The sequence below is a fragment of the Oncorhynchus keta genome, chromosome 19 (assembly GCF_023373465.1).
Source record: "Oncorhynchus keta strain PuntledgeMale-10-30-2019 chromosome 19, Oket_V2, whole genome shotgun sequence".
In the NCBI taxonomy this organism is placed as follows: Eukaryota; Metazoa; Chordata; class Actinopteri; order Salmoniformes; family Salmonidae; genus Oncorhynchus; species Oncorhynchus keta.
Window position 1 is genome coordinate 16,352,171 of NC_068439.1, and position 16,279 is coordinate 16,368,449.

At 42.3% G+C, this 16,279-nt stretch overlaps 1 protein-coding gene across 1 annotated transcript in view; it reads left to right on the forward strand.

Annotated features, from left to right (window-relative positions):
* Positions 1-2,632: 2,632 nt before the first annotated feature.
* LOC118378476 (endoplasmic reticulum membrane sensor NFE2L1-like) overlaps positions 2,633-16,279 on the forward strand; it is a 28,178-nt gene continuing 14,531 nt past the window's right edge. Inside the window, exon 1 of the mRNA XM_035765464.2 lies at positions 2,633-3,610. Coding sequence (XP_035621357.1) covers positions 3,047-3,610 — 564 coding nt within the window. The 5' untranslated portion in view covers positions 2,633-3,046. The remainder of the gene's footprint in view (positions 3,611-16,279) is intronic.

Genomic DNA, 16,279 nt, shown 5'->3' on the forward strand with positions numbered 1-16,279 from the left:
TACAAGATATATGAGGTAGATATGTACATATAGGTAGGGATAAAGTGACAAGGCAACCGGATAGATAATAAACAGTAACAGCAGCAAATGTGATGAGTCAAAAGAGATTAGTGCAAAAAGGGTATTCTGGGTAGTTATTGGTCAACTATTTAACTAACTATTTAGCAGTCTTATAGCTGTTCAGGGTCCTGTTGGTTCCAGACTTGGTGCATCGGTACAACTTGTCGTGTGGTAGCAGAGAGTAAGAACAGTCTATGACTTAGGTGGCTGGAGTCTATGACCATTTTTAGGGCCTTCCTCTGTCACCGCCTAGTATAAAGGTCCTGGATGGCAGGGAGCTCAGCTCCAGTAATGTACTGGGCCATACGCAGTACCCTCTGTAGTGCCTTGCGGTCAGATGCCAAACAGATGCTATACTAAGCAGTGACGCAACCAGTCAAGTTGCTCTCAATAGTGCAGCTGTAGAACTTTTGGAGGATCTGAGGGTCCATGACAAATCTTTACAGCCTTCTAAGGGGGAAGAGGCATCATGCCATCTTCATGACTTGTGTTGATGTGTGTGGACCATGATAGTTCCAGACAGATGCTGATGACAGATTGCCCTATGCTACCATATAAATACCTGCTCTGCTAATGAGGTAACATTATAAAAGCTACCATATTTACACCTGCTATGCCTATGAGACAGGAAGTGAATTATATTGTGCTTACTAGATAAATGTAAAAGTGATGAGCAATTCAAATTGAACTATTGTAAACTACATTAGAAAAGGAAAATGTATTCTAAGGAAGACCAAACTGAAGAAGCTCATCCTAATGACAAAGGGTGAAATAGACCATTGGAGCAATTAGTAAACAGCTACATTTATGATTGGCACAAAATGAAATCAATGGAATCAAAAAAGGTGATAAACAGAGTAGGCCTGTAGAAATACTTGCTGCATTGAGGGGGGTATTTTTTGTGAGGAAATAATGCTGTATAATAATGTGCTGCAAATAAGCATGTTGTTCACCTGTATACCTACAGTAGGTAATGGCTGGTGCAAACCCCAATGCAAGGCACTTCCAATGTCTGATTTCCATAGAATGTTCCATTCACCACCAGCAGGGGGTGTATAGGAGCCATATTTGACCAAAAGTAGCCTACTGCTTTTTTTCTGAATCATTATCATGATCACCAGTACCACCATCCATCACCACCACCACCACATACCTCACACCCCACCACAGCGGATAGTTGGCCTTTGTTTCATTGATAACTTATAACAAGCCTTTGTCTAATCACACAAACCACTTTTTGTCCCAAGTCCTATATGGTTACAGAGTAGGTTATAGAGTAGGTCTACATTGCATGTGAATAAGATAAAAGTGCACATTACAACTCACTGATTCATCATGATTTGAATGGTGCTCTCTGGTCCAATGCTGTAGTAAAGATTCCCTTCCTTATTGTGCTCCTTCACACCCATGAATTTAAAAGTATTTGGAGGGTTCAACTATCGTTACTCCTAGTGGGAGTAAGTGTTGCCTGACACTGTTCTCTCCATCTGTGGTCATGGAGGAATGGAAAGGAAGTCAGTTATATGTTCTGTGACACAAACATAGCCGGATAAATACTACATTAATCCCTTACAACATTCACAGAATATGGTCATCGTTTTGCTGAAGTGGCATTTGTATTACGCGCTGTACGCGCTTTGTTTCAACTATGCCTCTAGGGGGCGTTATGGTTTCCCAAAAGATCACAGAACATGCATCGCCATTTGATCATCTGTTGTCAGGGTCTGGCTGGCCAAGCAAGAGAGGATGGCAGTGTTGTACTTTCAAATCAAACATTTTATCATTCTACTTAGTTAGGGCCACTAGCTCTACCTCTACTGAAGAAAGTGTCATGCACTTGTTCAACATTTTATAGAAGTCTAACCATTTGTGTCTTTACATTTTTATTTTTCTAGGCATCAATAGTTTTTATTGTATGAGAGAAAATACAAATCAAATGTACCAATATATGTCATTATTGAGGGTGGGAGAAGGAGATGAAGGACTGTGTTCTGTCATGGAACACAATCTCCAGACAGGCAATAGATTGGCAACAGCAGCACTCTCTCGTGGAAGCCTTATGTTTCATATAGGTAAGAAGAGGATTAGTAACTATAATTCATAACTAAAGACTTTATAGAAACATGTTTGAATTAATTGCTGAGTTCCCAAGAACAAGATGACCTGTTGGTACATGGTTGTGAACATATTGTGTAGTGTTGAAAGCAGGTCAGTGGGCCAAACGTCATAAAGAAAATGTCACCGGAAGTACTGTCGAGGTCCCGCCCCTGACACTAAAGGGCAAAGTAGCATTCCAAAATAACGGTAATGTTCTTGTGATACACATTGTAAACCGTTTCAGATATTGCAAGATTAAATAAAAAAGACGTTCAATCACATTGCTAAGTATAAATGTATGTTCATAAGGCTGCGTGTCTTGTTTGGGCCAGAAATCCAGCGAAGGGGGCGTTATTTTTTATTTAACTAAGAGCGGTGGGATGCTACAATTGGCTCACTATATGACAGAATATATTTTCAGCCAATCGAAGCCTGTTGCGATGAGTTATGGGCCTAGTTTGTGTAAATTATGCAAATCCTTCCCCAAGACTCCTCCACGCGGCCGGTCGGGACTGAGAGCCATACACATTAAACCCACGAGGGAACCGATTCGGAATATGTATTTTATATTATAATTAGATTAAAACAAGGCAGACAAATAAACAAGGGATATTCCAGTGAATTATAGTTTCATCTATGATTAAATTGTTAATTATATGTGATCGTGGTACAGTTGTTCGTTTAAGAGCATGTTTCTGTCAGGAAGTTATCAGAAGCCGGTAGTGCAGTAGCTAGCTAACGTTTTCGCCGGGGACGGGCGGACCTCTTTGTCTGACAGGGGAAAGGAACTCGTGCTCTTTTGTTTTGCATTGTCTTTGTTTAGTGGGCTAAAGGGAACTCTGGGACCAGCGTTTCTCTTTATTGACGTTCTCCACAAAAAAATAAAAAGATGCAAAACGTGAAGAAATACTTCACTGAGGGACTAATCCAGTTTACGATCTTACTCAGTTTGATCGGAGTTCGCGTGGATGTCGACAGCTATTGGAACGGCTACTACTCACCGCTAGAGATTAACGATGGTCCCAGCTCAGCCTTTATCCAGACACCGTTTCACAGTTTGAGGGACAATTGGGACGGGTATAGCGTGCACCCCAAATGTCCGGAGTTGGACTATTTCTTCGCCAGCCGTCGGCTTCTGGACGAGGTGAGGGCGCTTGGGTCGCCCGCCCGGTTCCCTACGCAGTTGAGCGCGTGGCTCGTGCACCAAGTACCTGACAGATCGGAATTCGGAGAGCCACCGAACAGCACGGGTAGCAGTAATGGTAACGCGGGGCTGTCGTCAGACAGCACCGGGGAAGAGACCAACGACTCTGACCTTCTCGCCGAGGACGAGAGCTGTTCTACTGTTAGCTCTAGGTTGAGAGGCCGGCAGGAGGAGTGCCAGACTGCCACCCAACTAAGCACTGAGCGGGGGCCTTATCCCAGCACCGGAGCCTGCGAGATACCCAAAGAGGCGAGTACTGCAGCCAGCTAGCTAACTATCTGGTTTCAAACTTCATCTACTCTAACTAATGTGTCGCCCATGAAGTTATTGTGATGAAATGCGAACTAGGCCTTTAGCTGTAGCTGACAATGGGAATGACAAGTGTATTGTGATAGCCAGCTAAACAGCTAACGTTAGGCCAATAACGTTGCTAACTTACTGTTATGACACCAACTGATAAGGTTCTATGCACATGGCATGCTGAACTTTTACATTCACTTTCACTTTGAATGTTATTTTTTTAAAGCTAGATTACCTTTAGATTGGTATCTCCTGACTAAGCACAACGTAACAAATAATCGACAGAGGTCTCCTTCCTCTCCAATAGGTCGATAGCGAGCTACCAGCGCAGCCCACCAAACAATTCTGAAAATACATGCAATTTAAGTGTTCCACCGCAAACAGCCACGAACAAATTTCACAAGTATCAGACACCGCAAGCTACAATCTAATCAAACTTGACATTATCACACCACTGGTTAGCCACTATTGGCTTACATACTCAAACCTATCTGCCAATTAAGTTCCAATTATTTTTTTCAAATTTTCGTCTTTCCCTGTTCTTCATCTATCACTCCCGTGTGTGGCCAGTAATCATCTTGTGAGTTGACAGAAATACTTTCCCCAAACCCTTGTCAATTAAATGTTAACAGCAAAGTAGGATAACCTGGCAGAAGTATATAATTTGTATATATTTGTTATTTTCAAACATTGACATGGAAATGAGCAGCAGCAGTGCAGAACCATTGCTGGACTGGCACATTCATCACGTGCTAGATGCGCAATTAAAGGGCCAGGGCCCTGTTGCATAAAACAACAAGTTCATTTTCCCCTTATCTTTACTTAACCTTAACGTAATGACATTTTCGGGAAAATGTTGGTGAAGGACCCAAATGTTTGAGAAGCCTGTTTCCCATCACTACTAATGAATCTCCAGGGTTGCAGTTTTTATGGTTGAGGAGGAGTGAGACAGAACAGCTGGATCAATGGATGTGATTCCCTGAGGCTAGTTAGTTGTTGAATCTGTTATTTCTTTGCACTTTACCCTTATTCACCAGCTGTGGGTGAGGAGAATAGGCGTAGAAGTAAGGGCCTAGTACCTACCCCCTCTTTGTAAAAGCATTTGTCCTCAAATACAGCAGGCCCAAGACAACTCTCGTTTAAGATGATTTGGATGACATCAATTTACTTAGATTTTTTTTTTGTCTGGGAATTTAATTTACTACTAACCTTGTTTTAGGTTTCACTTTTTCTGTTCAGAAGATCACGCACTAATACTTTCCAAAGAAGGTGCAGGAAGTTCTACATTCTTACAACAATGACAGTTGGATTTAGGCTACAGAACCTTGTTTCTTATAGTTAAAGAAGTTCCACTTTCACAATCTACAAGTCCAGACAGAGCTAGTCAGAAGAGGACTGGGATTCAGTTCAATGTTAGTCATCCCCTTTGCCTCTGGCATTAACATATATGCAAACGCTCTACTCTTGCTGTATTCTCATCCAGCCCTGTGGTAAAACATGATGAACCCTGTTATGTCATTTGTGGGTTTGAATGACTTATTCTCTCCACCCATAGGGTTACACACTCTTTGGGCCTTGGGTGTGTGTTTTTGTAGGGACAAAGGCCCACACTCACTGTAGTGAAAAACACTGCTGTGGCTTGGGAGTGTCCAATGTCAAAGACCGGGTTATCTTATCCCCCACGACTTCACTTGCAGCTGTTAGGAGATTTGTATTGTGTAACCTAGGACTGTGGCGGTCATAACATTTTGTCAGCCGGTTATTGTCATGCAAAAGCATGCCAATGTCACAGTAATTGACTGTTAATTAACATAAGCATGTTAAGCATTTCCATGCATACAAGCTACTGATGCCCACCTTCAGAACATTTATATTTAAAAAGTATAATAAATCAATTTAATATACTGTACATCACAATAAATCCATTATTTATTTGAGTTGAGTCCTAAGAACAGAATGAGTTGGCCTGGCTATGCTACATGTCATAGGCTGTAGGCTGGTTCATTTAGAAGACCAGATATGCTTATATGATTTTACAGTATGAAGAATATAATTTAACCTTTGAATATAATTGACTAAAATAGAAAGGATATTTTTCCCTTTCCAGAGCGGGTGTGCCTAGTGAAGTTGCCACATTGATCGTTAAAGGGATAATTTGAAACGGGTCCTATATGCTAGATTTAGAGTTGCTTGGTAACTTTATATGTGAATGATACAAACCTTAATGTCTTAGAAATGAAAACGTATATGGGCTGCATGATGTGACTATAGACTATTGATTTGAGAAAGTAGTAAAAAAAGCTTGTGTAATGTTCCTTTCCTCAGGCTGCACAGCTGTTCTCTCAGCAAGTATTTTCACACATCAGACTATTCAAAATTGAATCTTGTCTTTATATGTAAAATTATTTTAAATTTAAATGGACCATTATCCAATGGGCAGGAATAGCGAATGGAGGCAGCACACTTTCCCGCCAGTCCCATTTTTCAACGATGCCTGGTAGACTACTTTGTTTTTACAGCGGAGCTGTACTTAATATGAGCAGCTGAGAAATAAGCATAAGAGAACTTACAGTTGAAATCAGAAGTTTACATACACCTTCGCCAATTACATTTAAACTCAGTTTTTCACAATTCCTGGCATTTAATCTAAGTAAAAGTGTCCTGTTTTAGGTCAGTAAGGATCACCACTTTATTTTAAGAATGTGAAATGTCAGAATAATAGTGGAGAGAATCATTTATTTCAGCTCTTATTACTTTCATCACATTCCCAGTGGGTCAGAAGTTTACATACAGTGGGGCAAAAAAGTATTTAGTCAGCCACCGATTGTGCAAGTTCTCCCACTTAAAAAGATGAGAGGCCTGTGATTTTTATCATAGGTACACTTCAACTTGGACAGACAAAATGAGAAGAAAGAAAAATCCAGAAAATCACAAAAGGATTTTAAATGAGTTTATTTGCAAATTATGGTGGAAAATAAGTATTTGGTCACCTACAAACAAGCAAGATTTCTGGCTCTCACAGACCTGTAAGAGGCTCCTCTGTCCTCCACTCGTTACCTGTATTAATGGCACCTGTTTGAACTTGTTATCAGTATAAAAGACACCTGTCCACAACCTCAAACAGTCACACTTCAAACTCCACTATGGCCAAGACCAAAAAGCTGTCAAAGGACACCAGAAACAAAATTGTAGACCTGCACCAGGCTGGGAAGACTGAATCTGCAATAGGTAAGCAGCTTGGTTCGAAGAAATCAACCGTGGGAGCAATTATTAGGAAATGGAAGACATACAAGACCACTGATAATCTCCCTCGATCTGGGGCTCCACGCAAGATTTCACCTTGTGGGGTCAAAAAGATCACAAGAACGGTGAGCAAAAATCCCAGAACCACACGGGGGGACCTAGTGAATTACCTGCAGAGAGCTGAGACCAAAGTAACAAAGCTCACCATCAGTGACACACTATGCCGCCAGGGACTCAAATCCTGCAGTGCCAGATGTGTCCCCCTGCTTAAGCTAGTACATGTCCAGGCCGGTCTGAAGTTTTGCTAGAGAGCATTTGGATGATCCAGAAGCAGATTGGGAGAATATCATATGGTCAGATCAAACCAAAATATAACTTTTTGGTAAAAACTCAACTTGTCGTGTTTGGAGGACAAAGAATGCTGAGTTGCATCCAAAGAACACCATACCTACTGTGAAGCATGGGGGTGGAAACATCATGCTTTGGGGCTGTTTTTCTGCAAAGGGACCAGGACGACTGATCCGTGTAAAGGAAAGAATGAATGGGGCCATGTATCGTGAGATTTTGAGTGAAAACCTCCCATCAGCAAGGGCATTGAAGATGCATTGAAGATGAAACGTGGCTGCGTCTTTCAGTATGACAATGATCCCAAACACACCGCCCGGGCAAGGAAGGAGTGGCTTCGTAAGAAGCATTTCAAGGTACTGGAGTGGCCTAGCCAGTCTCCAGATCTCAACCCCATAGAACATCTTTGGAGAGAGTTGAAAGTCCGTGTTGCCCAGCAACAGCCCCAAAACATCACTGCTCTAGAGGAGATCTGCATGGAGGAATGGGCCAAAATACCAGCAACAGTGTGTGAAAACCTTGTGAAGACTTACAGAAAACGTTTGACCTCTGTCATTGCCAACAAAGGGTATATAACAAAGTATTGAGAAACGTTTGCTATTGACCAAATACTTATTTTCCACCATAATTTGCAAATAAATTCATTAAAAATCCTCCAATGTGATTTTCTGGATTTCTTTTTTTTTCCCTCATTTTGTCTGTCATAGTTGAATTGTACCTATGATAAATTACAGGCCTCTCTCATCAGAACTTGCACAATTGGTGGCTGACTAAATACTTTTTTGCTCCACTGTATACTCAATTAGTATTTGGTAGCATTGCCTTTAAATTATTTAACTTGGGTCAAATGTTTCAGGTAGCCTTCCACAAGCTTCCCACAATAAGTTGGGTGAATTTTGGACCATTCCTCCTGACATAGCTGGAGTAACTGAGTCAGGTTTGTAGGCCTCCTTGCTCACACATGATTTTTCAGTTCTGCCCACACAATTTCTATGGGATTGAGGTCAGGGCTTTGATAGCCACTCCAATACATTGACTTTGTTGTTCTTAAGCCTTTGCTACAGCATTGGAAGGATGCTTGGGGTCATTGTCCATTTGGAAGACCCATTTGCAACCAATCTTTAACTTCCTGACTGATGTCTTGAGATGCTGTTTCAATATATCCATATAATTTTCCTCCCTCATGACGCCATCTATTTTGTGAAGTGCACCAGCCCCTCCTGTAGCAAAGCACCCACAAAACATGATTCTGCCACCCTCGTGCTTCAAGGTTGGGATGGTGTTCTTCGGCTTGCAAGCATCCCCCTTTTTTCCTCCAAACATAGCGATGGTCATTATGGCCAAACAGTTATTTTTTTGTTTCATCAGACCAGAGGACATTGCTCCAAAAAGTATGATCTCTGTCCCCATGTGCAGTTGCAAACCGTGGTCTGGCTTTTTATGGTTGTTTTGGAGCAGGGGCTTCTTCTTTGCTGAGCAGTCTTTCAGGTTGTGTCGATATAGGACTCGTTTTACTGTGAATATAGATACTTTTGTACCCGTTTCCTCCAGCATCTTCACAAGGTCCTTTACTGTTGTTCTAGGATTGATTTGCACTTTCCGCAGCAAAGTACGTTCATCTCTAGGAGACAAAACAAGTCTGTATGACTGCTGCATGGTCCCATGGTGGTCCCATGGTGTTTATACTTGTGTACTATTGTTTGTACAGATGAATGTGGTACCTTCAGGTGTTTGGAAATTGCTCCCAAGGATGAACCAGACTTGTGGAGGTCTACACATTTCTTTGAGGTCTTGGCTGATTTCTTTTACTACAGTATCAACCACTGTTTGAGGCGCATGCTCTCACTGTGTGACATGTGATATTCTCCCCAAACTCGGTATGCCATGGGCTCTTCAACCCTGTTCATCTGCTGTTTCCCAGTTCTTATTTTGGGAAAACAAGTGAAATCTGTTCAGTAACATTGATAGTAACATGTTTTCGCAACAAAACATATTTCACTAAACTGTTGAGAGCCCCTCTGCATGCTGGAGAAGGGCATAAAGGAGAGGCAGCAGGAGATATTCTCTATAGCTAAAGGTAATGTGTCACCCAATTAATTGCGAAAATATAAACAATTCCCTGTTACTAGCCTATTCAAAATCAAATACAAATGTACTATAATCGTAGGCTACCTGTAAGCCACCCTGCACAATCAATGAACCAAATGGTGTTTTCAATTAATCATCGCCTTAGAAAGCGCTGTCCATTTGGCTGTGTTGGGCTTTGAAACAACATCTACAGCGACCATGTTTTACACTGTTTAGACCTGCTGTTGAACTTCCTTCAAATTGATCATCACAGTGAGGTGAATTTTAAAATCAGGATACTGTTTTGATGATGTGTTCTTTGGATTGCATTTGCACTGTCAGTGGTTAGAGGGACAATGGAGCTCTGAGTACCAGGCCATTAGGACCTGATCATCAATAGCATGTTTACTGTGGTCATGACTCATGATGGCCAGTGTGGCTGTAATACGGTCACCTCAACAGCCCTAGTAACACCCCATTTTTATATAGACCTATGCATAGGCTACATAACACACGGCGAGCGTTGTAACAAAAGTTAATGTTTGAGGAGCATGACAGGGATATTCCTTAGAAAGTACTGTCCATTTACATTTTTCCCCCTCATCAATCTATGCATAATACCCCATAATGACAAAGCAAAAACAGGTTTTTAGATTTTTTTTGCAAATTTATTTACATAACTATTCAGACCTTTGCTATGAGACTCAAAATTGAGCTCCGGTGCATCCTGTTTCCATTTATCATCTTTGACATGTTTCTACAACTTGGAGTCCACCTGTGGTAAATCCAATTGATTGCACATGTTTTGGAAAGGCACACACCTGTCTATATAAGGTCCTACAGTTGACAGTGCATGTCAGAGCAAAAACCAAGCCAGGAGGTCGATGGAATTGTTTGTAGAGCTCCTAGACAGGATTGTGTCGAGGCACAGATCTGGGGAAAGGTACCAAAAAATGTCTCCAGCATTGAAGGTCCCCAAGAACACAGTGGCCTCCATTTTTTAAATGGAAGAAGTTTGTAACCACCGAGGCGCTTCTTAGATCTGGCTGCCCGGCCAACCTCAGCAATCGGGGGAGAAAAAGCTTTGGTTGTCTTCCATGTCTTCTCCCTGGACCTCCTCAATGTCCACCTCTTGAACATCAGACTCTGTGGCTTCATCGTCACTGTCACTTTCCAACCTGATTGAGGATGGCTCGTTCTCAGGCTCAAAAAGCCTCAAATTTGCCCGGATAGCCACCAATTTTTCAACCCTTGTATTGGTCAGCCTGTTGGTTGCACGCGTGTGTGTGTTCCCAAACAAGGACCAATTGCGCTCTGAGATGGCTGATGTTGATGGGATTTGGAGGATGATGGAGGCAACAGGGGGAAAGAACCTTGGATCCACAAAGTCCCTTCCACCAGGTGGCTGATGAGATATGTTGGCACAACTGCCACATTGCATCTCCATCCCAAAGCGCTTGGAAGTGTACTTTTCCAGACTGCCAAGAACCTTGCCCTCATCCAGGCCAAGGTGGTGAGACACGGTAGTGATGACACCATAGGCCTGGTTGATCTCTGCATCTGACAGGATGCTCTTGCCAGCATACGTGGGGTCCAACATGTACGCTGCGGTGTGTTTGGGCTTCAGGCATAAGTCTTTGCGCTTTTTGATGTATTTCAGAACTGTAGTTTCTTCTGCTTGGAGTAACAGTGAAGTGGGCAGAGCAGTACGGATATCTTCTCTTACTTCTGCAAGCAGAGTCTGAACATCAGACAGGATGGCATTGTTTCCACCAATCCGTGCAATGGCTACTACTTTTGGTTTCAGGCTGCTTACTACTCTCTCCCAAAATACATCATCTAGGAGGATCCTCTTGATGGGGCTGTCCATATCGGCAGACTGTGATATGGCCATTTTTTTGAGAGACTCGTTCCCCTCCAGGAGACTGTCAAACATGATGACAACGGTGGGTTTAACTGCCTCGTTCAGGGGCAGAACGACAGATTTTCACTTTGTCAGCAGGATTCAATCTTGCAGCCTTACAGTTAACTGGTCCAACGCTATGACCACCTGCCTCTCGTTGCACTCCACAAGGAGTGTTACGCGAAAGCAGTAAGCCAATGTAAGTTGCTAGCTAGCATTAAACTTATCTTTCATAAAACAATCAATCATAATCACTAGTTAACTACACATGGTTGATGATATTACTAGTTTATCTAGCATGTCCTGCGTTGCATACAAGTATCTGACTGAGCGGTGGTAGGCAGCAGCAGGCTTGTAAGCATTCATTCAAACAGCACTTTCGTGCGTTTTGCCAGCAGCTCTTCGTTGTGCGTCAAGCATTGCGCCATTTATGACTTCAAGCCTATCAACTCCCGAGATTTAGGCTGGTGTACCCAAAGTGAAATGGCTAGCCAGTTAGCGTTTCAAACGTCACTCGCTCTGAGACTTGGAGTGGTTGATCCCCTTGCTCTGCATGGGTAACGCCGCTTCGAGGGTGGCTGTTGTCGTTGTGTTCCTGGTTCGAGCCCAGGGAGGAGTGAGGAGAGGGACGGAAGCTATACTGTTACACTGGCAATACTAAAGTGCCTATAAGAACATCCAATAGTCAAAGATTAATGAAATACAAATGGTATAGAGGGAAATAGTTAAAAATCCTAATTGAACAGGTTTCATTTATTTGAGGCTAAATTGATTTTATTGATGTATTATATTAAGTTAAAATAAGTGTTCATTCAGTATTGTTGTAATTGTCATTATTACAAATAGATTTTTAAAAATCGGCCGATTTAATCGGTATCTGCTTTTTTGGTCCTCCAATAATCGGTCGACCTCTAATATATACATTGCTCAAAAAACAAAAAAATAAAGGGAACACTAAAATAACACATCCTAGATCTGAATGAATGAAATATTCTTAAATACTTTTTTCTTTACATAGTTGAATGTGCTGACTACAAAATCACACAAATTATCAATGGAAATCAAATTTATCAACCCATGGAGGTCTGGATTTGGAGTCGCACTCAAAATTAAAGTGGAAAACCACGCTACAGGCTGATCCAACTTTGATGTAATGTCCTTTTAAAACAAGTCAAAATGAGGCTCCGTAGTGTGTGTGGCCTCCACGTGCCTGTATGACCTCCCTACAATTTACATTTACATTTAAGTCATTTAGCAGACGCTCTTATCCAGAGCGACTTACAATGCCTGGGCATGCTCCTGATGAGGTGGCGGATGGCCTCCTGAGGGATCTCCTCCCAGACCTGGACTAAAGCATCCGCCAACTCCTGGACAGTCTGTGGTGCAATGTGGCGTTGGTGGATGGAGCGAGACATGATGTCCCAGATGTGCTCAATTGGATTCAGGTCTGGGGAACGGGCGGGCCAGTCCATTGCATCAATGCCTTCCTCTTGCAGGAACTGCTGACACACTCCAGCCACATGAGATCTAGCATTGTCTTGCATTAGGAGGAACCCAGGGCCAACCGCACCAGCATATGGTCTCACAAGGGGTCTGAGGATCTCATCTCGCTACCTAATGGCAGTCAGGCTACCTCTGGCGAGCAAATGGAAGGCTGTGCGGCCCCCCAAAGAAATTCCACCCCACAAGGATGTTGCAGGCAGCAGAACGTTCTCCACGGCGTCTCCAGACTCTGTCACGTCTGTCACATGTGCTCAGTGTGAACCTGCTTTCATCGCCAGTGGCGAATTTGCCAATCTTGGTGTTCTCTGGCAAATGCCAAATGTCCTGCACGGTGTTGGGCTGTAAGCACAACCCCCACCTGTGGACGTCGGGCCCTCATACCACCCTCATGGAGTCCTGTTTCTGACCGTTTGAGCAGACACATGCACATTTGTGGCCTGCTGGAGGTCATTTTGCAGGGCTCTGGCAGTGCTCCTCCTTGCACAAAGGCGGAGGTAGAGGTCCTGCTGCTGGGTTGTTGCCCTCCTACGGCCTCTTCCACGTCTCCTGATGTACTGGCCTGTCTCCTGGTAGCGCCTCCATGCTCTGGACACTATGCTGACATACACAGCAAACCTTCTTGCCACAGCTCGCATTGATGTTCCATCCTGGATGAGCTGCACTACCTGAGCCACTTGTGTGGGTTGTAGACTCCGTCTCATGCTGCCACGAGAGTGAAAGCACCGCCAGCATTCAAAAGTGACCAAAACATCAGCCAGGAAGCATAGGAATTGAGAAGTGGTCTGTGGTCCCCACCTGCAGAATAACTCCTTTATTGGGGGTGTCTTGCTAATTACCTATCATTTCCACCAGTTGTCTATGCCATTTGCACAACAGCATGTGAAATGTATTGTCAATCAGTGTTGCTTCCTAAGTGGACAGTTTGATTTCACAGAAGTGTGATTGACTTGGAGTTACATAGTTGTTTAAGTGTTCCCTTTATTTTTTTGAGCAGTGTATAAAAATCTCTGCCCAGCCTGGCAAGAATGGCCAAGTGTGTGTTTAGCATCCCCAGTGGCTCTGCCTGTGTGGAGAGGATATTCTCCGCTCTGGCCGGCTCTCCAGGCCCCATCCCATGATCCTGAAAGGCCAGACTGGCCAGAAAATGAATTCGGAGGCACTGTCATTTATAGAATTGAATTTGTATTTAATTCCAAGTAAGCCACAGCCTATATGCAAAATGTATAGACTATAATGATTAATACAACAATATGTCCCTACAAGGCTATTGCGTCGCACTTGCAAATGCTTCACAAGGTATTTCTTTGTAGGCTATAGCCTGAAAATAATAGAAATAATATAGCCTAAATAACTCATTTGTTTTCCTTCTTAGGCTCCCCGTCTGGCTCCTGACCTATTTGGAGTGTTTATATGCTGTTTAATATGACATGGAGCCTATTTGAAATTGTGACTTTCACATTCACCTTTTTGTTTATTCAAATACTTTTCATTCGAATCACATGGTTTGGTTTCAATACTTCATAACCAAATGGTAGGTTCAGGTAGACACAAAAATAGATGTTTGTTGGTTAAATTGTGATTTTAATGAATGGAGCGAATTTGGAGCTGCTGTTTTTTTTTTTTTTGTCTTGTGAGGTTTTTAGCTGAGCGGTTGGAAAGGGGTACGCACTGCTCCATGAGCCATTAGGGATTTCCAACTGCTCAATTCCACTCATATACTCTGCTCTGAAACAGCATATGTCTCGAGTTGCTAGGGCAACGGGCCTCAAACACGGCAGAACACTTACACAATATTATCAATTCACTAACATACTTAGATAACTAGGAAGGTAAACTTCTTAATTTTTCAGGCAGGAAAAAAGAAAATGCCAAAGAAATATATTCCTGCATTTTGTAAACGCAGATCTAAAATACTTCTTATTGTAATTTCTGCTCTGCGTTTTCTCATTGAAGCCAGCCTACTTTTCTCTGGCAAAATGCAAGATTTAAGCAAAACCCTAGGAAATTTAGCTGGCTACATTCTTTCTATGCTAAACATTGGAAATATTATGGCCATGCATCGTTTTTACTTAGCTTTTTCATTGTAGTTCATTTACTTGTGTGGCTGCCGGCCAAATAGCATTGCACATATCCTGTCATCTGATGAAAATGAAGCCATCTTCTTCTGAATATGTTGCACTAATGTATTTTCTGTTAAGGAAAACTGTAGTTGCACGTCACTGATAAAAATGCGACCCCTGTCAGTACACAGCTGTACTCACCTGCTCCCGCTTTCTCCCATTGTGCTATTTACAAACACCCATGACTGGCTCAAATGTTCTGGGGAGCTACTGTAAGCTTCATAATGTGACTGGTGAAATGAGGTACGCAATCTGCTTTATCTCCTAATGTATTGTACAGTTGACTGCAGGCAGTAGCTACACATAATATTTATTGAAAAAGGTCAAATAAATAGTTTTAAACAGTATTGAAAACCATCCTTGGCTATTTCCAAATACCCCGGTATACAGTGTACCATCGAAGCCTAGCATCAACCTTGTAAATGACCGCAGTGTGGTTGACAGCCCTCTAGTAACAGTTAGGTAGGGCCTGAGTCATTTAACTCCGCTACTGGGGTTCATTGTAACAGAAAACGGCGCCTCCTGTTATTATCCGTGGCGATTTGAACACGTCAATCTTGGCAAACAACCCATCTGTTTTTAGATGCATGTCAGCGAAGCCGCGACACTCTAAACATTACATGAACTGTAACAGCGATAAACGCTGCCCACACACTTCTGGTCTACACCAAGCTGTCCCGAGAGTGGAGCTTATGTCTGACTTGCTTAAATAAATGTGCTTTCTGCTGACTCCTTGTGGATTTGTGTATCTCGATAAGAACCCCCTTGAATAATAATGAATGTCGACGAGTTTTGAACCATACACAAACATTACATTTATGTTCAGTAAATTAATGTTTGTTCTTATATAATTAACACTTAGCTCGAAGTATAAGCAAGTGCAAGCAAACAAGCTGCGATGAGATAGACCCAGACTCTGAGGTTAGCCTACTACCATTTGAACTATTGTATTAGGCCTATGTGGTCTTAAAAGGAAGGACAATCCACTTTTATAGACAATATACAGACATACTGACAGCACATTTCAAACAAAACAACCATCTCAATATGAACTAGAATTACATGGGTCTATTACTGAACTGTGTTTTGAACTTTTGAATGGGAAGAGACTGTCACTTGAAAACATGGTTAGGAGAAGGGCATACTACAATATGCTGTTGGGTCTGTAACGTACTGACATTATATTCTAAACTCACTGTCAACTGTGTTTATTGTCAGCAAACTTAACATGTAAGTATTTGTATGAACATAAGATTCAACTGATACATAAACTGAACAAGTTCCACAGACATGTGACTTAACAGAAATTGAATAATATGTCCCTGAACAAAGGGGGGGGGGTCAAAGTCAAAAGTAACAGTCAGTATCTGGTGTGGCCACCAGATGCATTAAGTACTGCAGTGCATCTCCTCTTGGACTGCACCATATTTGCCAGTT